This window comes from Gossypium hirsutum, chromosome D05 (assembly GCF_007990345.1).
Source record: "Gossypium hirsutum isolate 1008001.06 chromosome D05, Gossypium_hirsutum_v2.1, whole genome shotgun sequence".
NCBI lineage: Eukaryota > Viridiplantae > Streptophyta > Magnoliopsida > Malvales > Malvaceae > Gossypium > Gossypium hirsutum.
This window is the reverse complement of record NC_053441.1, coordinates 20286252-20309314: the sequence shown is the minus strand read 5'-3', so window position 1 is coordinate 20309314 and position 23063 is coordinate 20286252. Positions and strand designations below refer to the sequence as shown.

The 23063-nt window shown below is 34.4% G+C and overlaps 3 protein-coding genes across 7 annotated transcripts; all 3 read right to left on the bottom strand.

Moving 5' to 3' along the window:
* Positions 1 to 4162: 4162 nt before the first annotated feature.
* On the bottom strand, positions 4163 to 5096 carry LOC107905063 (uncharacterized). The gene is made up of 2 exons (XM_016831629.2): positions 4873 to 5096; positions 4163 to 4733 (listed from the first exon to the last, which is right to left on the bottom strand). Exons 1-2 carry the CDS (start codon positions 5028 to 5030, stop codon positions 4325 to 4327), a joined length of 567 nt encoding a protein of 188 aa, XP_016687118.1. The 5' UTR covers positions 5031 to 5096; the 3' UTR covers positions 4163 to 4324.
* A 1581-nt stretch (positions 5097 to 6677) lies between these two features.
* LOC107905062 (protein ALTERED SEED GERMINATION 2) lies at positions 6678 to 17026 on the bottom strand. Of its 5 annotated transcripts, none has more exons than XR_001686441.2 (21): positions 16516 to 17026; positions 16073 to 16141; positions 15586 to 15663; positions 14943 to 15077; positions 14733 to 14840; positions 14440 to 14568; positions 13601 to 13716; positions 13400 to 13517; positions 12815 to 12920; positions 12171 to 12316; positions 11895 to 12065; positions 11694 to 11804; positions 11079 to 11187; positions 10092 to 10429; positions 9569 to 9659; positions 9196 to 9291; positions 9031 to 9101; positions 8822 to 8949; positions 7609 to 7721; positions 6935 to 7030; positions 6678 to 6818 (listed from the first exon to the last, which is right to left on the bottom strand). XR_001686441.2 is itself a non-coding variant. In XM_016831626.2 (20 exons), the coding sequence occupies exons 1-19, from the start codon at positions 16585 to 16587 to the stop codon at positions 7640 to 7642; spliced, it is 2274 nt and encodes a 757-aa protein (XP_016687115.1). In that variant the 5' UTR covers positions 16588 to 17026; the 3' UTR covers positions 6678 to 7030; positions 7609 to 7639. The 5 variants fall into 5 exon arrangements, 2 of the variants coding, with proteins under 2 accessions (XP_016687115.1, XP_016687116.1); XR_005914049.1 differs by having other exon boundaries at positions 7617 to 7721; XM_016831626.2 differs by having other exon boundaries at positions 6678 to 7030.
* A 654-nt stretch (positions 17027 to 17680) lies between these two features.
* Positions 17681 to 21031, bottom strand: LOC107905060 (transcription factor bHLH145). The gene is made up of 3 exons (XM_016831625.2): positions 20152 to 21031; positions 19782 to 19948; positions 17681 to 19688 (listed from the first exon to the last, which is right to left on the bottom strand). The coding sequence occupies exon 3, from the start codon at positions 19669 to 19671 to the stop codon at positions 18589 to 18591; it is 1083 nt and encodes a 360-aa protein (XP_016687114.1). The 5' UTR covers positions 19672 to 19688; positions 19782 to 19948; positions 20152 to 21031; the 3' UTR covers positions 17681 to 18588.
* Positions 21032 to 23063: the final 2032 nt, after the last annotated feature.

Here is a 23063-nt window from a genome sequence, read left to right as displayed (position 1 = left end):
AATGATATTAAAAAATAAATAATACAGTAGATTTATAAATTGGTTGAAGCCAATGTATCCATCACTAGTAGCAATGATTAATCCCCTCATAAGTGCTCTCCAAAGAAGTAAATAATTGGCCATAAAATTGAATTAAATCAGAATGATAGTCTAAATCTTAAGTTATTTTATTTTATGTTGGTACCTATATATTAAATGAAATAAAATCATTAATTTTTTTTTTAAAAATATCTTTTTAGGTGGAATTTGAAAAAAAAAATTAAATGATTTAAATTCTTTTAAAGAATTCTTTACAAAATTTTAAAATCTCCATTATTTTTACATAAGTAATTTTTCTTTGAATTTTGAAAGCCTTGGTAGAGATGGAATTTTACATATCATTATTTCTCTTTATAATTGTTTTTATCAATTTTCAAGGTTGAATTTTTTAAAAAATATTTACCCAAAAAATATAATTAAATTTTCTGCTATTTTAAATTAATGAATTCTATGCTACTAAAATTTTAAAAATCTCCCAAGTATCAACACGCAGTCTTAAAAATAATCTCTATGAGCAAACCACTAAAAAGAAAAAACCATGGGTAGGCCATCGGCTTGGCTAACTATATTTTTCAATATCCCATTCCCTGCTTTCTTGGACATAGCCCAGGGCCCAACCTATGTTATCTGCTTGGAAATTAGAAATATGTACCAGATTACACCCGGCAAGTAGCATATTAAATGTCACAATTAAAAGACAAGACAGAACTACAGCTTAGCTTTCTAAGGCTTTTTTTTTTCAAATCAAATTTTGATTATTTTTCACTAATAATGCAATTAATTGACCATTTCACATTAAAGTTGAATATCTATGTTAAATCATATTGTAGAACTTATAGTTTTGACCATTGAAGATTGATTAACTCAGCAGTTGGTTCTCAAGACCTATATTTGTGACAATAATAAAGAATTACTGATTAAAAAAGAAGTACCAAGTTGTAAGTTGTGTGTGTGGAGAAAATGAAAAAGGCAGTACTATTTTACTGTAATTGGGAATAAATGGACCATTTCATAGGTTCTTTGTTTTTGCCACCCCACTAAAACATTAGCCCTGTACAAATAGGCAATTAAAGCCAGTTTTACTTGTATCCATGGCCATTTTTGTGGGGGTGGGGGTGGGCTCACTTTGGAATTTAATCTTTGAATAGGCTGACATAGCCAATGAAAAAAAAAAATTAAATGCTTGATGGAGATAAATCATTTTGGTTATTGGTTAGCCGTACAATTTCGTAATTTGCATTATTGATGCCATTTTCTTCTCATTTGCCATCTCAAAAATTTTTTAAAAAAAATCATGTCTTAAACGTTAAAACCCAAAAGCTTGGACTATGTGAAACATGCCTCTAAACTGCCGTTGGAAACCTTGCCTACAATTAGGTGAAAATGAACTATTAATTGTTGGAAAAAAAAAGAAAAAAGTGTCTTATTGGAGTGATTTACCGTTTCAGCTGACTCAGTGGTACTTTGATTGGAGTGATTTGGTGAGCTCACAAACATAGGGATATAAGATTGGCCCATTTGACGTCGAGAAAACTATATACAAATGCAATTGACCTGCCCTACCATACTTCCATCTGCATTATAACCTTCATTACATATATGTATCTTTTGCAATTTTCACATCTCATAAGCTTTACTTACTTGCCTTCAACATTTAACAATAACAGTGACTTTTTCATTTGATGATTGTAGTAAGATACTAGCCATGGAAACTTTACCAAACGATGCAAAGAGGTTAACCCAAATAAACCCACCCCCACCAACTTCACTCACATTGCAGATATGTAGTCGCCCATCATCTTCCTCATCCACTTAAAGGATCCTAGGAGTATAGTATAACCATTTTGTATTTGATGTGTTGATACTTTATGCATTTATATCATGTTAGTGTCATTACAAGTTTAAATATTAATAGCCTATTTTATATTTAAATTTGTTTACTGATTTCATAACGATTTACTTTTAAAATTAGTATGATTACATAGATGTATATGAATAAGAAATTTTGGTGCAAGATATTAATAATAATAACTCCAATAATAAAACTAGAATTTTTAAATCGAAAGAATTAAATATTAACTTTTAAAAGTATTGAGACTAAATCTCGAAATTTTAAATAAATTTATGAAAATGTAAATTAAAATATGCATGAATTCTGAACATAACAATGAATTGATTGCATAATAATTATGTATGGTGACATCTATGCGGAGAGAAAAAAATTATAAAGTTAATATTAACACTAAAGACTTGGAGAAAGAGGTTTAAGAGGATTGAGGTAGACTGTGATAGTACTTTGTTGGTAGAGTTACCATTATCAAGTGGTGGTGCTAATGGTAACTTGGTTGAGTTAAGGCTTTTGCATAAGCTCTTGCATAGGAAGTAGGAAGTAAGAGTGAACCACATTCCAATGGAACATAATAAGGTTGCAGATCATATGGCTAAGTGTGCTGTAATTGGTAATTCAAAGTTACAACAGTTTTAAGAACACCAAACTTTGATATAAGATTTAATAGATTGATGTAATCGTTTGTACTGATTTTTTTTACGGAAAATAAAAATCGATCAAAGAGAAACATTGTATAAAAACAGTAATAAAATATTTTAAGTCAACCACGAGATTTCATGAAGTTAATAAATTTATTGGAAAAATGGTTGAATTAAGTGCGAGACTGAGAGATTTTAATATATATTGGGTGCCAAATAGGGAATGGATACAATATTCAAAGCGTACGGGAATGTGAAAGGGTGGACTCATCATTTGTAACAACTCACCGTTAGTCACCACGAAGCATCTCAGCAGCACACATCACACATTTATTAGCATTAAAACTAAGCTACCCTTAATTACTTCATTGGATTTTTGTTTTGGTTTAAATTTTATTTATATTCTTCAGTGTTTGAGAATTAAATATTACACAACATGAACTCGAAATAATATATCAGGTATAATAATTTTTCTGATCCTTCAATTTCATAAAAAAAATATTTTAACTCTTCATTTAATTTTTCATCTCTTTTAACTCTTTGATAAATCACCACAAACTGGATGAAAATGTTTTGCAGTTACATATATGCCACATTAGTAATTAATTAATTTTTTAAAAATAAAAGTTATTTTAAATACTTTTTTTTGATAATTTTAATAAATTTTAATTTTTAAAATATTTTTTATAAACAAACAAACTTTTTTATCGGTTTTGGAGTGATTTGATAAATAACCTATATTTAAAGACTAAAAAGGAGAAAGAAAAAAGAGATTAAAATAATTTTTGATAAAATTAGAGAGGCAAATAAATTATTAATATAAGAAGATGATAATACGTGGTGGCCACAACGGGATTTAGAAGCAACAAAATCAACAACCCATTCTACACGCTTTTAACATAGAATTTCACTATTTTCCTAAATAGGAAAAACACATCATATCACTCAAAGAGAAACAAAAAAAGAGAAAGAAATGGCGTCAACTAATACACTTATTCCTTCAACTTTTAATTAATTTTAGGTCAAAGTCTACTTTTAAATCCCTATTAAATAACAAATTTAGTTTCTATATTTTTTAATTTTAAAATTTTAGTTCTGCCATTAGTCTTGTACCACTACCTTGTTAAGTTGTGGATTTAGTCTTTATTAATTTTACTATATATTTTGAAATTTTAAAAATTTAGTCCTAACTTAAATGGTAGCGGTTGAATCTCTTAATTAAAATGAAGTGAATTTTTTTAATGGGTATTGTGTAAAAATAGTAAATTGACATGGCATTATAAATATGATAATATGTTTGTTGTATAAGATTATGAAAATAAGAGGATTTAACATAATGAGTTCAATGGCAACTATTTAGTGAGAACTAAAAATATCAAATTAAAGCATAAAGAATAAATCCGTAAATAATACATAGTATAGGGACTAATAGTAGAATTTGACCTTAATTAATTTTATATATACGATTGAAGGACTTAGGCAAATGCATTTACCCAAGTCAACTATAAATTTGATGAGTTCCCTTTCCCACTTTTCTATCATACATACATACACACACATACATTAATATATATACATGTAACTTGAAAAATGACATGACATCCGACGGTGTTAAACCATGTACCAGATGGTAATATATCCATGATTCTTTTTCCATCATTCCAATTATACTTTCTCCCAAATTACACTGTTTTTTTATCTGTTTGGAACAAGGGAAAATGAAAGAAAAACCAAACCATAAAACAGTCTCTTGTAGTTTCATTTTCAGACAAGAAATTGTATGTATAAATGTGTGTGTTTAACTTGAAACCTCATCCAAAAGTTTATATCTCCGTACCTTGTTTCTAAAAACATGCCTAGTAATGTGCCCACCTTTGGATATCTCTTCTGACTTCGTCATCGTCGTCCTAAACTGCTCCTCTAAACGGGCGTTGCTTATGATCCTCTTCCGCGCCGTCGAAGGCGGCCGTTTCTCCGGCGATTTCGGTTGTCCGGTGGAGTATTTCTTCGTGAATTGCAGCTTTGGGTTGTTGTGATTCCCATGGCTTTGATCACCCTTTTTCTGGTTCTTTCCGTCGTCTTCGCTGTTGTCTTTACACGACGGGGATGAATTAGAAGAATTCTGAGACTTGGAATCCGCCTTTTGATTCAAACACCAATTACAAACTTCATAAGAGTCGGCTTTTGGATACAGATTGCTACAGTATCTGCCAAAACAAACAAACCCAGAAACCATATATGATGATATTATTTTTCATAATCCCCCCGCGGAAGGGGTATTCGATGAAAGCAAAATCCCAGAAAAATAAATATAATAAGGATGGTTGTGGAGGGATATAAAATGACCTGTGCTGAGATCTGAAATGGCAAACTGTGCATTGAAAAAGCTCATGAGTGAGACCAGAATCTCCACACATGCAACAACACTGGCTTGGCCTTGATTGGTGTGATATTATTGGTACATTCTCTTCCTTGTTTGCTGTCATTTTTTTCTTCTGCTTCATTTGAGATTCATATGAGACACGGAGATCATAGCATGATATTTATAAGGAGTAAAACAGACGACCACCCACACGCACCATGTATGGAAGGGTGTTTTATTTGCAAAATGAACGTCGCGTGTGCCAAAAGTAATTTAATTATTAAGGATTTTTGTTAAAAGGTGCAAAATAATTAGTATGAATAATACAATAGTATTTTATGGCAAATATAATGATTCATAATTTAATTTGATAAAAAGAGTGCGCGTTAAATAATTAGTTAGCAAAATTTTCAGAAAAGGCAATACCCCAAAAAGAATGCGTGATTGAGGTTTGAAGATTGGGTCTTAGATGTATGATAGCAACTTTCTTGTCTATCCAGTCCTTTGGAAAAAATTAGTGCCAACAAACGTCATAGTCAACATATGAAAGATATAGGAGTTCCGTTAACGAAATGAATACATAAAATATGGGCCAACATATATATGTTGTAGATTCCACAAGGTTGCCAACTTTAGAGAAAAAATTTTAGTGTGAGAGTAAATTCTCTGCCACATGAAGAAAAGAATCACAGAGAAATGAAATGAAAAACCTAATTCATTATTAAGGGAAAGGAAAGAAAGGGTCGGGATTTGTGGTTTTTAGGCAAAGAATCAATAGGGGGGTAGTAAACAATAAATGGGATATATGGATGGATACAGCTAATTTGATTTGGGAATCGAATTAGTTAAAGACATGTCCTTTTTGCAATTTCTTTTTTTTTTCTATGTATAAAAGAAATCAAATGGACATGTGATGACAGCTTTGATTAATTACCATCAAATGTGCCATCAAGGCAAGCATTCAACAGTTTAAAGGGCAATGTAATCTGTTAACTTCATATAATCTTATTTTTTTTGTTTATAAGATTGTATTTATTAAATGCCAAGTAGCAGTTTGCATGTGGTTCGTACATAGCTCAGATTTTTATGTTAACAAAAGCTTTATGATATGGCCAAATCCATTTCTTTTGGCAAAATCGTTCCAGTAGTATTTTTAACCATTAATCAATTGCTGGGAAAGCCCGTAATTTATCATCCCTTCTCCCTATATATATATTAACCCATTCCCAAAACTAAACCTTGGATCATGCAAGAAATTTCGGGAAAGCTACCTTCGTTTTCGTTTTAAGATTGTTGTATACATTCAATTCGATTAATGATGTCTCACAAAGACTCCTTTGACATGGTTAAAAAGGTCATACATGCATATGCATATTTCAAAAGGGTTTTCTTATTTTCGTAGCAGTACAACCAGAAAACTTTAATAATATATAAAAGAACAAACAAGACAACCCTGTTGATTTTGACAAACATTTCTTCTTTTATGGTTATAAAGTAAGAAGCCCACCATCTGTAACTCCGCTCCGCCAATAAAATTTTCTTTATAACCAATTTCCAATAAAGATGGCTGTCCTGCAAAGTATATATAAATATATATATATTTTTTCTCTCTTTAAATTATACGATTAACACAACACAAGCAACCTTGTCCATTGAATATGGTGACACGACCATCCCGAATTCAAGAAAGTGTGACCATACATATATTTACATATGAAGGGATACCCCACCTCTTCCACTGTTTGATCATTTCCAACAAATTGATTCTCTTTGGTTGAAAAAGTCATGGTGACTGAATGAATATCTATCATCATAATTCAGTAAAGAAGAGATCCTTTCCGGACTGAACCAACATTTACAACAATATGGCTGACACAAACCATCCTCATTCGATCACTATTTACATCACCATCTCCAACAATCTACGATTCTACATACAACTCCAATGTTTTGTTCTTCGGGATAAGACAAAATGGAGGGGAATATATGCTAGAAAAGAAAAAAAGAACATCTAACATTATTTAAACTGATTGAGAGCTGGCTTACAATTAATCGATGGAGGCTCCTTGTACTATTTTATTCAACCTTGTTGTAAACTTTGTTTATGATAAATCCCCCAAAAGCTCAATCTACTCCTCTTCTCTGCATGAAAAAAACCAAAAGTGACAAAAGATAAAAAATTGATGATTGATGTAATCCATATAATTCATCAATTCAGTCTTTTTAAGACATTTTCTCACTTTTTGAATTTTCAACAGATTCACTCAGCATAGCGTATTAGTTACTAGTAGTACAAAGGCAAAACTAAATTCAAGTACTAACTAACTTCAGTAATAGCCAAGAACTGCAATAGAAAGGAGAAATCCGGAAATGGCTCACATGTATTATGCAAAAGTTCAGTACCTTGATGAGATATCCATTTCCATTTCAATAAATCTTGTGCCTCAACTAGTGACATTCTAATCGCATTTGCAGGTGAGTAAAAACCATTAAATACTCAAGAAAGTAGTATCCAGGTCAAAACTTCAGTTGCCAAATGAAATTAAATGAGAAAACCCAATATATGGTTTCCAATACCCTTAAATAGACCAACTGGTTGTGTCGGTAAAATACCATGCAACAGTCTTTTTCAGTAAATGTTAAGTGTAATTTCGCCAAATATCAAGAGGTAAATATACTTGAGAGAAAAAGATGTCTACAGTAAAAGAGTGGCTAGCTACCTGCATACTTTGTTAAGAGCTAAAAAGCTGGCTAGGTCTGTGCACACTCAAAAGGTTGCAAGGATCCTTCAGAAAAGTCATGCATCCGAAATCGCTCCAAAAGTTCAAAGGACCTGCAAATAAAGGTATTTTGATTCAAGATGCATGACAATAAGAATTACGAAAAGAATCAACAGATCTTTTTCAAACAACAATCAAGGTTCAAAAAGAAGAAACATGTCTAAATTGAAAGCAAAATACCTAAATGGAAGTCAAAATACCTAATTCCACCTTCCTATGACCTTTTCTTTTGGGAACAGCTTTTCGATGGTGAGGTAGCTTAAGTAAATAAGTTGTTGTGAAGGCATTTTCAACTTTCAAGAAACAATGTCGATGGTGGTAAATTTCTAAAACATCAATTTACAGTTTTGACAAACATGCCATACAAAATAAGAGATGTAGAACGATGTAGAACCTCAACTAGCCAAGTAGACTAATATCTTTTAGCTGAAAACTCAGCTTGTGAAGTTAGCTCATTATGCCTGCCTAATACTACCAAGCGATCCTCGGGTAAGTTCTGATGATAAAGCTCTACAAAACCCAAAGATTCTAAATCATGCTTTCTGAAATTAGTTTTCATTGAGCCAACACTACCCAGTGACACTCGGTTAAATTCTGATGCAAAGTCCAGTAAAATCCCAAGGTCTAAAACATTCTCATAAACTTAGTAAAGTTTGACCACTTTCAAACATGATTTTTGAACCATATAGCACTGAGTAATATCATGAGAAGACACTTATGGCAGAAAACCAGAGTCTAAATATACCATGAGAACTGAAGGGACTATATGGTTGTAAATAATCATATAGTATGTGGAACTAAAATTTCACCTACAGGAAACTCAATTTATAAAAACAATAGTAGACATGCAGTGAAATTTCGCCCAGCTGATGGTGCTACAAGGACAAGGGAGGATTGTATATTTTGGGATTCAGAAATTTGTGGATGAAAAATATTTGGGGGTTAAAATTCATAAGAGTTTATAAAACTATACAAATTGCATTTCCACCTGTGCACAAGAAAACTTGCATGATAACTGCGAAATGATTAACCAGAACAAGACACGAGAGAAACCGGGAAGGAATAGTGAAAAAGATGGAACATCCACAATTATCTCATCTGATGCATGCTCCACTTTAGAAACAGAAAAAGAAATATCATCCATAATCCTTACAAGAAAGCTTCACGATTACAACATAATTTCTGTTGATTACTTTCCATTGCTTCTAACACATTCGCAGCTTCTGGCCCTGCTGACCCACCAGCAGCCATTGATGGGACAGCAGCACTTGGAGTCCATAACTACATGATGGGGCAACTAAAATTAGAAAAGCAATCTTGAAAATTGCATATAACTGAACTCCCATAATAATTTATGTTAACCTTTATTGTGTTGTCAATACCACTAGTTGCCACAAAGCAATCAAATGGATGGCTCTGAACACAGTTTACAACTGCAGAGGACAAGATGACATTTTTAGCGACTAAGAAACCATAGGGTGATAGTAAAGTCCATCTGCAGGGCATGACAGAGAGGAGAAATATTACCAACGCCATCTCCAAGAAGCATTTTTATCAATTTACCAGTCTGCTTCTCCCAAATAAACCACCTTCCATCATCACTGCCGCTAGCAACAAATTCACCTATTCGAATCAATCAGATTATGTCAATATAATAGTTTCATTACTAAAATTGCAAGCAGACCCAATTCAAGAAATTGAATTTAAAAAGCTAACTCGACCTAGGATGCAATAAGGAACTGGATTTTTAAAAAAAAGGAAAAACTGCCATATACTTATGAAAAGGCACAAATTCAACACTACAAAGCAACTGCCATAAATCTCATAAAAAAGAAAAAGAAAAAGCAACACAATTTCAACTGCAGCTAAAAATGTAACTAAGATGACATGAGAAAAGTACCTCTCTGACCAAGGAAACTCGCCTGCTTGATGTCAGTTCCAACATTGCAGTGCCCAGCATATCTCCGCTTCATATCAATTACCGCCTCGGGCTAGAAAAATTATGAATGCATGACATGAAAACCATAAGCCAGAAGATTAATGAAGAGTGTATCACAAGCAATATGATGAATATGTTGTCGAGCATACATAATATCCAAACAGGTATAGGAAGTAAACAAATTTCTTTTCCATGCTATATTATATAGGACACTCCATTGTAGACTTTTCTACAACATTTCAAAGCAATTTGACTTCTAATCAAGTTATTAATACACATCACAAGTTGAAGCAGAAAATAAGAAGTTATCTGTCCAGCAAAGGTTAGCAACTTTACCAGTTACACATTTAGCAATGCCTTAACAATTCATAACTGAATGAAGTCACTTTCAAGATGATTTCTTGATGACATAACAAAATAGGAGACATCAGATTACCGGAAACTTAAACCATTTGCAATCCATACCAAAGATAAGGATGTGAACCTGATAAGCCACTCCATTTTGTGATGACGAGGAAGGAGATCCACATGCACCAGTTTCTCTAGTTGAATCACCTCTTCGATGAATTCTAAGATTTAAACTTCCATGAAATATGTTGGATTCAACATCACGCCCTTCATCACCTGATATTAAAGTTTCAAAATCTAATTCCAGCTCCTCATCAAAATCAGAGTCTTCTCTTTCAGATCTTGGACCATCTTGTAAAGCATCACTGTTAGCTTCTGAGCGATATAGTATGTCACTCAACGACAATACCCTTCCAGTTCGAGGTTCACCCTTATGTGATCCATCACTTGCCTTGTTACTTTTTTCAGCCTCAGCTATTAAAAAATGAAACTAGATTAAGGAAAAGATTAAAATTCAGAAAAAGTCATTACCAATACTAGAGATATTGATCAATCACATTCATGGAATGGAAACTAAAAGGAAGGGATGAAAATTGAAAGAGGGTAGTTCAGCCTTAAAGTGATTACTGAAGTTCATTCCACACATAATAGTGGAAAGTTCAGCATAGGCAATAACCATAGTGATCGCATGCTGTCAACTTGATAAATATAAACATCATGCATGCTACAAGTACACTTGAAACTTGATTGCTCTCAGGCCTAACAACAAATTAAAGGTAATCTATGAACAACGGGAAGGCTTAGGGAAAATTCAAAGGGTGAATTGAGCAGAGAAGAAACTTCAGGAGTTCAGGACATCGCTTATAAGAACATGGCATCTGCAAATCCAGTAAACTGAACAGCAAAGAAAAGTCATACTAGTATTAATTTTAACACCAACTGTGCAAAGAAATTTCAATCAATACACGATTAGACACATAAAACAGTCTTTCAGTAAGAGTAGGATGAGTAAACCATCACAGCATTGTCCTACACACATGAATACATGTACAGCTATCAACTTTGAAGTCAAGAGATAAGATGCTTCAATTGAGACAATGATATGATTGTACAAGACACCAACCAGCAGCAAGATGTTTTTTAATGTTCTCCACTTTCTCAGAGGCCATATCATATGGAGATAAATATTGTGCTGCAACAGCAAAGTCTAATGCTTCTTTATGCTTTCCCAACTGAAAAAAAAGTAGAAAACAAATGATAATAGCCAAAATCTTAGTTCCACCAACTTAACAAGAAGAGACAACTATGAAACTGTCTTGGACCAGATGCAGATTTAGCCTACATAACATCTTTTGATTTACAACTACACAATTCATCCTAAACACTTATTGTGTTGTGCATATATGCATCTAGCGGTAACCACTGGCTTTACTTCATTAACCAACTTCTAAGAATATAAATTTGGCTAAGGAATAAATTCCATTTCCCCAGTGAAAATTAAACAACTTTCCACATTTTTTAAAATATATATACAAGAGTTCCACAAGCTTAAATTTTGTTTAAGCAAAAATGATTTTGAAAGGATAAAAGATGGATTGGAAGCAAAAACCAAAGCGGGGAAACTATTAACTGAGGGTCAAACTTAACAATTTAAAATGTTCTTGGCAACCCAAATAAGTTATAATTTTGTCCGTATACCATGTTTATAAACTCCACTGTAACTCGTTCTGCAGATTACCTGTTCTAAAGCCTCCGCCATACAATAATGAGCTCTAAAGGAAGAACTATCTATTCTTCGAGCATTATGGCAATCTCTAATGGCCATGTGGGCATCGTTTTTCCACTTCCGCTGAAAAAGGAAGCAACTTAATATGTTGGCTATGGCATATCAAATAGATGAAAGGTCAAAGAAGAAAAAAAAACAAAGTAATCATGAAACCTTAAGCCACAAGGCAGCACGTGTACAAAAGCATTCAAGCCTGAGTGTGGGCCCAATATCAATACCATGTCCATCCAAGACTTCATTGCATGCCTCAATTGCATGAAAAATATTTGTCCCATTGTCTAATGATCTCTTAGCAATTTCAACCAACATCCTGCATTTTTCAATCTGTAACCGCCATGTTAGAGTATGGCTGAAATACATACAGAATAACAACATAAGTTAAATAACAATCTACAAAAAAAAAAGGACAATAAAATAAAATATGCATACTCCAGCAGCAGTTTTGCCTCTACTCCGGAGACCATTTTGGAAGACGCCGGAAAGAGGTGGTCGGTGCTCTAGTTTATTTAGTACAGGAGTGAAGGTCATCAATTTTGAAGCATCTCCTGAGGTATATTGCATTGAACTCCCACTAGCTGGCAATTATGGAAACAAAAGATGATCAGATGAATAACATCTTAACAATCCAAATAATAGTTATATAAGCATCGTACTAACTGCAAATAAAGCAAATAACTTGAAAATACTGAGCCAGAGAACATTAAACTAAACTTGAGAATGTGACAAGCTACCACACCTATACTGACCTGAGGCTTAACCTTGACATTGAAATCTAAAAAGCAGTACATGAAAATGAAGAATAAAATAACAAGGGAAGAAGGGGAGGCAAGACACATTAAGCTAAGTTGAATCTTAAGACACAATTCAGTTCTTCGAATTCAAAACAGGAACCTAAATACGGAGAGAAACCAAAACTATAGACATCAAGTCAGGCAGCATGAAACCTCCTTTAAAAAAAAGGACAAACAAATTGGACCATGATTTACGTCCATTAGATATACTTACCATGATATACGTCCATTAGATACGGACAAACAAATTGGACTACAGTAGAGAATCTGGGATATGCTTACCATGATTTACGTCCATTAGATAGACATGCTCCCCACTATAGCTAAGAAGAACCTCTTCTCCATTAGGGCTGAAGGTAACATGAGTTAAGTGCAAACTTGAACGTCCCTGAAAAGCAAAGAAAGCAGTATTTAAATAATAAACCAGTAGTGGTTCAGTTCAAAGATATATAATGACACCTAGAACCAAGAAAGCAGTGTTACTAATGGGGATGTCAATTGATAACAATCAGCAGTTCACAACTGACTCCTGTCAACGCTTTTAACTTTAAACATCCAACAAAACTTTTTTTCAATGTGCAGAGTAATGAAGTAAAAGATTCCAGTAAGAGAAAACTAGTCAATAGTGACCTAATGAAGATGATGAGCTCACTCACTTACCAATAATGAAAAGAAAAGGAAAACAAACAGAGAATTATTATCATTTGCAAATTGAATAGTTACATCATTCAGGACTATCTATTCATAAGTCCACACTATTCAAAATAAAACTTGGTCCTGATGAGAAGAAATCATAAAATTTACCAGAGATATTTCTAAGAAAGAAGTCAACAAGAGTAAGAACTAACAAAGAATTTCAAAACTAACACGGTCAGAGAGATGCATTGGGCAGAAATAATTAACACAAGTAGGTGGTAACATTCTTTTCCGGCAGGAGGTCAATGGTGGCAGCATCCTTCTATCATATAGCCGGGCAAATGCATCACTGCAAACATTCAAATACAAGATTAGCAGAGAACAAAAAAAGCAAATAATAAATAATAAAGGAAGGAAAGATCAGCTACATACTTCCCACCAACAAGGAGTAAATGAGGTCTAGTAGAACTGATATCACATGATTTCAAGGCCAGAGTAAGCCTAGGAGGATCAGCTAGTGACCTCTTTGCCCCATAACGTAAGTCAAGCTGCCAAGAAAAGAAGGAAAATTTAAATGATTTACAATTCTATAGAGATACAGACATTTAAAGAGGAACTCAGAAAATGGATGTTATCTATTTGTTAATCTGACTTGCTGTGACAATTGTACAATGTCAAACTTCAGATAACAACTGAAGACAGATTGGCAAACAATACTGAAAATTTTCAAGCTACACGAGTAATAAAATGACCTTGAGATGATAATCCATTAACCCAAGAATCAAGGGATGTTTTTCTCTTCGCTGGTTAAAGTCCTCTCATGCCGTCTAAACTCTAAAGTAAAGTTGAATGTACAATGACAAGCTATGTAATTGAAACCATATCAAACTAGTAACTTCAGACATTTAAAAAGGTCCATTGAATGGCTGTTCGTTTTCAATCCCAACAAGGAAAAGTTTGAATTTCTATCAATTATCCTGATCGGCAAAAAACCAGGAGGAACAGAAGTACTTTTCCAAATCAAAGAAAAGACTTCAGTGTTGCATAGGATCTACAGAGAATAAAACTGAAATATCACAATTACACTAACAATTATAACCTGGTGAAGACAACAAATTGAAACTCCCTAATGAGCATTTCATGGATAGCTTCATATTTACAATCAACACACCAAATTGCTAGGTAGTACTATAGCAACAAAGTTCTCTAGAGGTATCTAGAACATAAAAGTAAATGAAAAGAAAGCCCTTCATGGTGAATGTGAGTCTCACTAGAACATTGCGACATTCTTGGTGAGAAGATCCAGCTGGAGGACAGGAAGTGCCCTCTCGAAAGTCATGCTGTCTCAGAGTTCCATCCTCACTAGCACTCCATACCATATTGGGGTTTCCAACTTCAAACTGAATTGGCAAACAAGTACAAAAAGTGACTAACTGGAGCAATCAGATAAACATTCATTTCACCATGTAAATCAACAATAAAAGTTGAAAATGCTACCAATTTCTCATGTTTGTTTGCAGTTATTGTTACTCCATTTATCAGTCATTTATGCAATAAATCTTACCGCCAATTTTTTAACTCTTCTTGTGTGACACTGATAGAGTGCTGACGGAGTAATAGCACCATCATTGAACCCTCGGCCATTTAAGCGGGACAAGTTAAATAATCGAACCTGCAAAAATATTAGCCGTCCAATTTACTAATTATAACTAATAGCAACGCGGTAAGGATCCACCATAAGAACCTTGTTTACCAATATGACAAAAAGAATTACCTCTGCATCCCCAGCTCCAGAGGCTACAAGCTCATCAGAAGATTCAGGAATGAATTTTGTACAGAATATGTTAGCAGAATGACCAGTCTCTATAGAATGCAAAAGCTTTCGACCAGAGTAGCTCCAAATATTTATCTGCAAAACGTAATTCATCAATAATTTTGACATACTTCCATAAAACCAACACCCACAAACACCATTCTTGGCACACCTTTTTCAACAGATTATAGGTGCCAAAAACTTTAAAGAACTGGAGGCCCATAAACCAAAAATTTGTTTCACCTTTTAATCAAACTTATATGCCATACTAGAAAGCACAAAAAACATTCCTTAGGTGAAAAGACAATAGTTTTTATATCTTCTAAAAAACTATTTCAAAACCTTTCAGAAACGGCATAAATTATTTACAGGCATCATTAAACACAGATACACAACCCAGTAATCCTGATTCAGAAGGATTACTAGAAGACACAATATTTCACATTTTCCAAACTAAAATGTAAATGAGGCAAACTTAGAACCAATCAACACCATATAAATACAAAACCCCTGATAACATAGTTCAGCCAAAATTCACATTATTAAACTTTGGCCACTTTCATGCTACCTATTACACTCGTAGACAAAAAAAGATGTCTCATACCAGTGCATCATCAGAACCAGAAATCAAAAGTGAACCATTTGAATTCCAAGCCACAGCATTTACACAGCCCTGATGTCCCTGCTCAAACAAAGAACATAGTAAGATGATTTACAAGGACTGGAAAAGAAAAAACTGTAAGTGTAACAAAACATTGTCCCATTGAAGCCCCGAAATTAAAAGTGGCAAATCAACGGGCAACTAGAAAACTATCCAGACAGCATTTAATTTAGCACAGTAGTCAACGCATAACTGCAATGTAATCTAGGAAGACAGAAAATGCATACATTCAATCAACTGCCATAAAATGCCACTACTATAATGTATGATGCATCATGAGAAAAAAGTGCATATATATAAATAAATAAATAAAGTGTTAAAAGAGTCTGAACTCTGAAATACTACCACTGTAATTGCTAATAGAAGATATGCATGTCAATTATAACATCTTTCTAAATGCAAATATCAAATATGCAAAAATTGAAACAACCTCCAATTCTTGTTCCATTGACAGCCTACGAATCAGAGACGAATGCATCTGCAAACTATGACCAACATCCTACATAAACACCAAAAAGGAATCTGTTAGATAAAGCACAGTCACCGTTGTAAGTCAACAAAAGGAAGAAAAAGATTGATAGTAATTGACTACAAAGAAACTAATAAAGATAAAAAAAATAGTCAGAGTTAAACTATCAGCAAGATTCAGGGGAAACTGAACAGAACAAAAAAAAAAATAGGCTCCAGCACTTCGATTCTTGATCAAAATTTCAATAATAAGCACGTATGGATAAAAATCCGGTAACACAGTAGCATTTACTCAAATTCTCAATTACACATCAGATTAACTAAAGAGAAATTATATTAATTCCGCAAATCCTCAGAACTGCAAACGAGAACACCAAATTGTTGTGAAGAATGAGGGGAAAATACGTGGCCAAAGTCGATGCGCCTGTTGTCGAGTAGATTGTGCACGTTGCCGTCGTGGAACGGCCACTGCTCCATCCAGTTTTAATATCGAAAAACAAAGAAAACTGGAAAGATATTCGAAAACCCTAGCTTTGATCGGCAGCGAAGCTGGTAATCAGCGATGAACATATGTGGAAAACAATTCCCATAGTCCTTTTGAAGCTAAGACGGGCCTTTTTTTTTATTCTTTTTGTTGGTTTTAATTACGACAACGCAATGGGTTTGGAGACATTAAAGCATAAAAGCAAGCAAATAAACAAATGCTTTTCTTCGCTTCCTTTGCGTCTCTGTGCGTACTGTGTAGAGATTCTCAAAATTTCGGAGAAGAAAAGACAGTGTTGGATTGTGATGAGGAGCATTGTTTAAGAGAAAGGAGGAGGAGAGTAGGTACTAAATGGGCAAAGTAGCCCAGTAAGGAAGGTCCAATCTATAGAAAGCCCGTGGAAACTTACGCCATTAATTCAATGGTTCGGATTGGTTGAAGAAAGAAGAAGGGGTGGTGATATGACATAACGTGAGGGGCCAACCTCTTTTGGGTGAAACTCCAGTTTCATGCACGCGCCATGTTTTCTCAAATCAATAATAGTGTCTCATCACCTCACTAATAAGATAAAATACGTGGTAGAAATGAAATACAAATAATAGACTGAAATTGATGGTTTTACCTATTGATAAAAAAATATATTATTAAATTATTAAATATAATAAAATGTATTAAAAATATATATTATTAAATTATTCAGGATCGAGCGGTTCACGCAATGTAGTAGGGTCCACCCAATAAGGAATGAAATAGAGAAGTACCCCTTTCATTGAATCATTGAATAAGGAGTATATGGATTAACCATTTCCCCTCTATAATAAAACAAAGCTATCGATATTATTTTGTTTATCCTTAAAATTCGGATCCGAAATTTATTTTATTTTTAATGAACTTACTTATAACACTCAAGAAGTAATGCGACTAATTAATTTTCATTTTAAGAAAATATATATATACACATGAGAGAAAATAGTAAACTGGAAGGTCCATGCCACTTAGACCCTAATGTAAAAAAAAAAAAAAAGCAGGCCACGCTGCAGCTTTAGTGGTCCCATGCATCACCTAAACCATCAGACGCCATAAAAATGGAAAAATAAACTACTTTGCACCGTTTCAGATAGTGAGTTAAGGGCACAACACATCGCTTTCTCATACATAAATGCATGCACGAGATGGTAAACGCATTGGCTAGATGACAAAACATTACATTACATTACACCAAACCAAACATAACATACATCAAGTTCCATGCCAACCATGGCTGCTCACATCATCATCATCATACATATATAACTTGCTAGCCCCCATTAAAAGCACTGCAGAATCACGAGTTCAACAACAAAAACACACACAGAGTCCCATGATGGCAAAGGAATAATACATCAGATGGTGTAATATGGGAAAGGGGGGCCCCCCCTTCCGGCTGAACTGTGGCATTAGCATATGATGAAATAGGAGAAGCCTCCTTGCTCGTGCAATTTCCTGCATCAAAGGTGAAAAAACACTTGACAAGAAATACAAAAAAGGGAGAAGAAACTGAAGGATTGGGGGTCCCAAAACACCTAATGGGCGTGCACTTAGACCCCCTTTTTTATGAGGCCGCGTCCCTCTTGGAATAACCAGTCTTCTCATTCACACATCCAACCCATCATCCCTCATGCCTAGCTGTGAGTTTCACTTTCTCTACAACCCAAGATGTTGACTAATGATGGTTCATCTTCCTTTATTGGGACATAGTATACACTCATGTATCCTTTGCTTCCTTTAGGAAATAGAGATGAGATTTCGACTCCTTATGCTACTGGTTTCCAACTCATATCATTGGGAAGGGTTCATGTTCTTTGTCTACGATCTTCTATTTTTGGAAGGGCTCCAAATTATATATGAAAAACACCATTCAAGATTGTGTATACTTCACTTATTTAACACAGCTCCACTAACAATGACAAAAATAACAACTAATACTACTTGTGAGAACAGCTGCAGGCTGCAGCTCATAGAGTGTTAAGTCCCAAGGTTTTGGCTTTAAGTTTCAGGGATTTCAGGTAGTTGATAGCTTCGTCAAGAACCGCAACTGCATCCTTTCCCTCTCCGCCTGGGATTATGCTTCGCAAAACAGTCACCGTCTCTCGAATTTTATCCTTTCTCATTCTCTTGTAGCTTGAAGACGAATCTGTATCACCTGATCCAGGATTTTGGCCTTTGGCACAGCTTGAATCTGCATCATCCTCGTATTCAGAATATCTGTTAAAATTCCCTGAATTAGCAGTATCCATAAGCAAGGGCAAACAACCATAACTGCCATCAAGCAGTTTTCGCTTTTTAATTAGCCTTGTAGAGCTATCAACCTCTTCACTACCTCCCTCAAATTGCTCATCCTGGGCAGTCATTGTACTAGGGGAATGACCAGTGCTTGTAACTTCTTCATCCTCGGAATACTCACTATCATCATCCGAATAAAGCAACGCATTGAGTTCCTCAGTGTCCTCGTGCATTTCACTTTGCACATCAGTCCCTTTGTCATAAGACACATCTGTAGATATCAGTCCAGAGTGAAGATTCCCTGTTGCTTTAGCCATGGGAACATCCCCGTTAAAGTTACCAGCAGCAGGAGATTTTGGACCCCAAGAAGACAGGCACTTGGTATGAGTCCCAAAAGCAGAACTGAAAATCAGGGTAGTTTGATCACCAGATTGATCAAAAACAAGGAATCTCTTCTCAGCAGCCCCGGTCCCTGCCTTGGAGGTACCACTTTCCTTAAGATTCTCATATCGGTCAGCCAGGTGTTGCTCTTTCAACAAAGGGTTTGAAGCAGGCTCAAAGACCTGTCTGAAACGGGGCAAACAGTAAAACCAGCCACGAGGTTCATTTCGTTGGCTAACCCCAAAGTGATGTAATTCTGGATTTGCATAAACCGGCGAAGTCCCAGTAGCAGAGACCATATCAGTGCCGGAGTTCATGAATCTAGGATTAGTACTTTGCAGTCCCAACGTATTGGGAGCAGCCAAAGAAATCAAGTTGGGTGATTGCCAATGAAATTGCTGCTGAGGAAACCAAGATCCACAGCCTTCTCCCATTCAACAAGAACAATCACCTGCATAAAAACACCATAAAACTTGAAAAAGGTATTCCAGAGAATAATAAGCAGATATTCATAAAACCAAGTAGCAGAGATATAACCACATACCAGAAGTTTATGCTGTAGCAGTGAAAATGGCAGTCTACTTGCAGTTTCTCTCAAAAAAAAAAGAACAAGGCGAAAAAAGAAAACTAAAAATTCCAGCTTAACTTGAACGCGAAAACGTAAAAGGCAACCTACGTAACGGGCTTAAGCAAATGACGGAAATATTCAGCCTGGAAAAAAATAAAAAGGAAATTCAGTAAGGAGTTTGAACATAAACTTTCTTACCAAACATCAATCACAAAAAATAATAAAAGAAAAAGGAATCTCTCATGATAAATAAAAGAAAATATGAACCAATGAAGTGTAAAAACATCACCAAACAAAACGGGTATCTAATTCTTTCATCAATTAAAAATAAGGAAGAAAAATGAACCTGGCAATCCTGAAGAGGTTGAAAGCATGCTATGACTCTAACTACAATGGTGGCACTCCCTGCAATACCATTTTCGTACTTCAATGCCCGGAATCTTGTTTGGGTCGCTGCTTGGCACACCATAACTACGTCCCAACACCCCTTCAATATGGCACCAAAAGAGAGGATCTTCCAGGTACGAAACCGTATTCAAAACCCCAAGATCCAGAATCTAGATTAACTAAAATTCAACAACTACCACTACTAAGAAATGATAATTTTCTGGGATCACAAATTTTGAGCGATGTGATTGAAGGTATTCAGCTAATCTGGCGGACATAACATGGAACAACGATGAAAAAAGTGGACCCCATGGATGATATAACACTAACTAAGAAACAAGAAAAAAAGAAAGGGATGGATCTTGAAGGCGCTGGGTTTTGGAATTACAGAATCACTCTACAATACAAGTTCAAAGAAATAACTTTCCGAAAAACATCAATAGAACGACTCAACCACCAACGCATGCTGTTCCTTCTTCACTGCAAATAGCCACCGTTCACTTCCCTTTGTTAACGCTCCCCCCCAGAAAAAAACACACACACACACACAACCTATTCAAGAACCCTGCAAAGAGGAACTACCACTAAACATAATGAGCTAAAATTCCTAGCAACAAAATCAAAGCTTGATTACAAAAGAAAAAAGAAAAATGTGAAAACCAAAAGCATCAAGGAAGCTAACGATTAACAGGGGGGGAAAAACTCCAGATTGCTCCAATCCTTAGCTACAAATAGAGAAAGAGAGACTTATGCAATCTGAAACTGGAAAAAAGAAAATTTCAGAGAGAGAAAAATGAGGACTACAGTCAAAGGGTTGAGATTTATGGAATGCACGGATCCTAACATATTACTGGATATATTAAATAGGGAAAAGAAAATGACGAAAATATCCTTGATGCACCTAAAAAAGAGAGGAAATTAATTAAAGTTAAAGAAATAATTAAAAATTAAAATTAAAGGTTTTGACATGAATTAAGTGAAGAAATGATGAAGCACAGTTAGAGTCCGTGTGGTGGGTGTTTGGTGTTCGGGCCCCTCTCGGGTGGTTATGACATTACCGGTTCGGGTTCTGGGTCCAATTCTTTCATTTTGCGGAAATGCTAATATTATCCAATTACATCCATAAATAATAAATAATTGTACACTAACTTTTTTTTTAATATTTTCCGTTAAAAAATAAAATTTTGAATACAAATAGATAAATGGAGACATCATCAAATGAAAACAAGCTTAATCTCATCATTGTTGCCATAATATTGAAACTTTTTACAACTTTTTTTTTAATTCCAAATAAAATAGTACCAAATATCAATTATCAAATAATGCCTCGAGGGATGGCATAATTGTGGTTGTTGTGGACTAACCACTTAACCGAATTTCTCTCCTACCTTTTCTTTTTTTTTTTCCTTTTCTTTTTGATACAAAATAAAAATGCATATGTCATTTTATCTTTCCCACGAAGTAAATAAAAATTTATATATGGTGCAAGGCACCATCACATAAAATTTCACTACATATACATATATTGACTTACTAGTGGACCGTCCATTTTTCATGGATATGGTGAGTTGAAACCCTAGGTAGCTAGCTAAATGCTAATTCAAAATTATAGACTACCCCAATGCTTGAAAAACTCCAAACATGAAAAATTAATTCTAAAGTCAAAATTCCATTTAATTTTTTATAATATTGTGTTGGTAGTTGTAAGGATTAGTATAATAATGGGGGAGGGGATTTATTAGAAAGTCATATGCTGTGTGGAATAATAAGCAAAAAAACTTAAACAAAATTCCATGTTTCATGCCACTGAAACTTGTTCTAAGGGGCCATATGGTATTTAAATATTGGTGGTGGGGATGGAAAGAGCATGGAACCATTTTGGTTGTGGATTCTCCAACAAACACACAACACCCCACGCTTTGAAAAGCGTAAAGCAAACCCCCCCCCCCTGCCTTTGCAACTTGCCATTAAACATGCTAATCCTCAATTGTCACTACCCAATATGATTAATGGAAATTTATTGGATAAAAAACAAAAGAAATTGTTCATGAAATATGAATAATAATATATTGTTTTAACAAAACTCGAGGTAAACTTCAGATTTGAGATTATAGCTCTTGTTTGGAGGGATATATGTATATCTATATTTAAAGTAAGTCAGAATGTGTTGTCTAAAAGCCAATGTCAACACTGCAATAATTAAGCAAAGGCCTCTTAAGCAATTATAACACTTATTAAAGAAATCTTTATGAGTTTATTTAGTCTCATTACTTAGCGGGCCAATTAGCAATTCCATAAATCATTTTCTTTTCTCTCTATGCATGCCCCCCTCAAGGTCAGGGGGGTTGAAGTTAATATTACCTTAATAATTAAGGTCAAAATTAACAGTAAAGTAATTATGATAATGAGTTACTAAACTTAAAAACTAATAAAGAAATCGAGATTAATAATTCCTCATTCCAACGTAAGAATCATAGTGAATAACATGACTGATGCTTTTTGGGTAGATATAAGTTGGATTTTTAGTTTTGATTTTTTCTTTTCTTTTCCCCTCTTTATTGGGTAGTTTAAGTCACATTATTAGTGGGTACCCCAATCAAGTTGCTTCAACACTTGGTTATAATTGAGGTTAGGTCCAATCAAGAAAGTGATTGTCATTATAATATATATTTCACAAAAGGATCAGTTATTGTTTTTATTTATTTAATAATGAAGTATTTCAGGGTTAAACATAGCCTGGTTAGTCAAGACATGAACCAAACTCAGTAGAGGTCACTCGCACGCTGCCCACAATGTTTGAAATTTAATTTCATTGGTAAGAAGATTCAATAATAATAATATTGGATTGAAATTGAAAGGTCAGTGTAGTCA

What these genes read in the sequence shown, in the direction of transcription:
- LOC107905063 (XM_016831629.2), bottom strand. Translation starts at nt 5,030, where the DNA reads ATGAAGCAGAAGAAAAAAATGACAGCAAACAAGGAAGAGAATGTACCA. An exon ending in CATTTCAGATCTCAGCACAG is followed by an intron (nt 4,734 to 4,872) that starts GTCATTTTATAT and finishes TTGTTTTGGCAG; the next exon opens with ATACTGTAGCAATCTGTATC.
- LOC107905062 (XM_016831626.2), bottom strand. Translation starts at nt 16,587, where the DNA reads ATGGAGCAGTGGCCGTTCCACGACGGCAACGTGCACAATCTACTCGAC. An exon ending in CAATGGAACAAGAATTGGAG is followed by an intron (nt 15,664 to 16,072) that starts GTTGTTTCAATT and finishes TTGTTTGAGCAG; the next exon opens with GGACATCAGGGCTGTGTAAA. An exon ending in TCTAATGGACGTAAATCATG is followed by an intron (nt 12,317 to 12,814) that starts GTAAGCATATCC and finishes CATAATTGCCAG; the next exon opens with CTAGTGGGAGTTCAATGCAA.
- LOC107905060 (XM_016831625.2), bottom strand. Translation starts at nt 19,671, where the DNA reads ATGGGAGAAGGCTGTGGATCTTGGTTTCCTCAGCAGCAATTTCATTGG.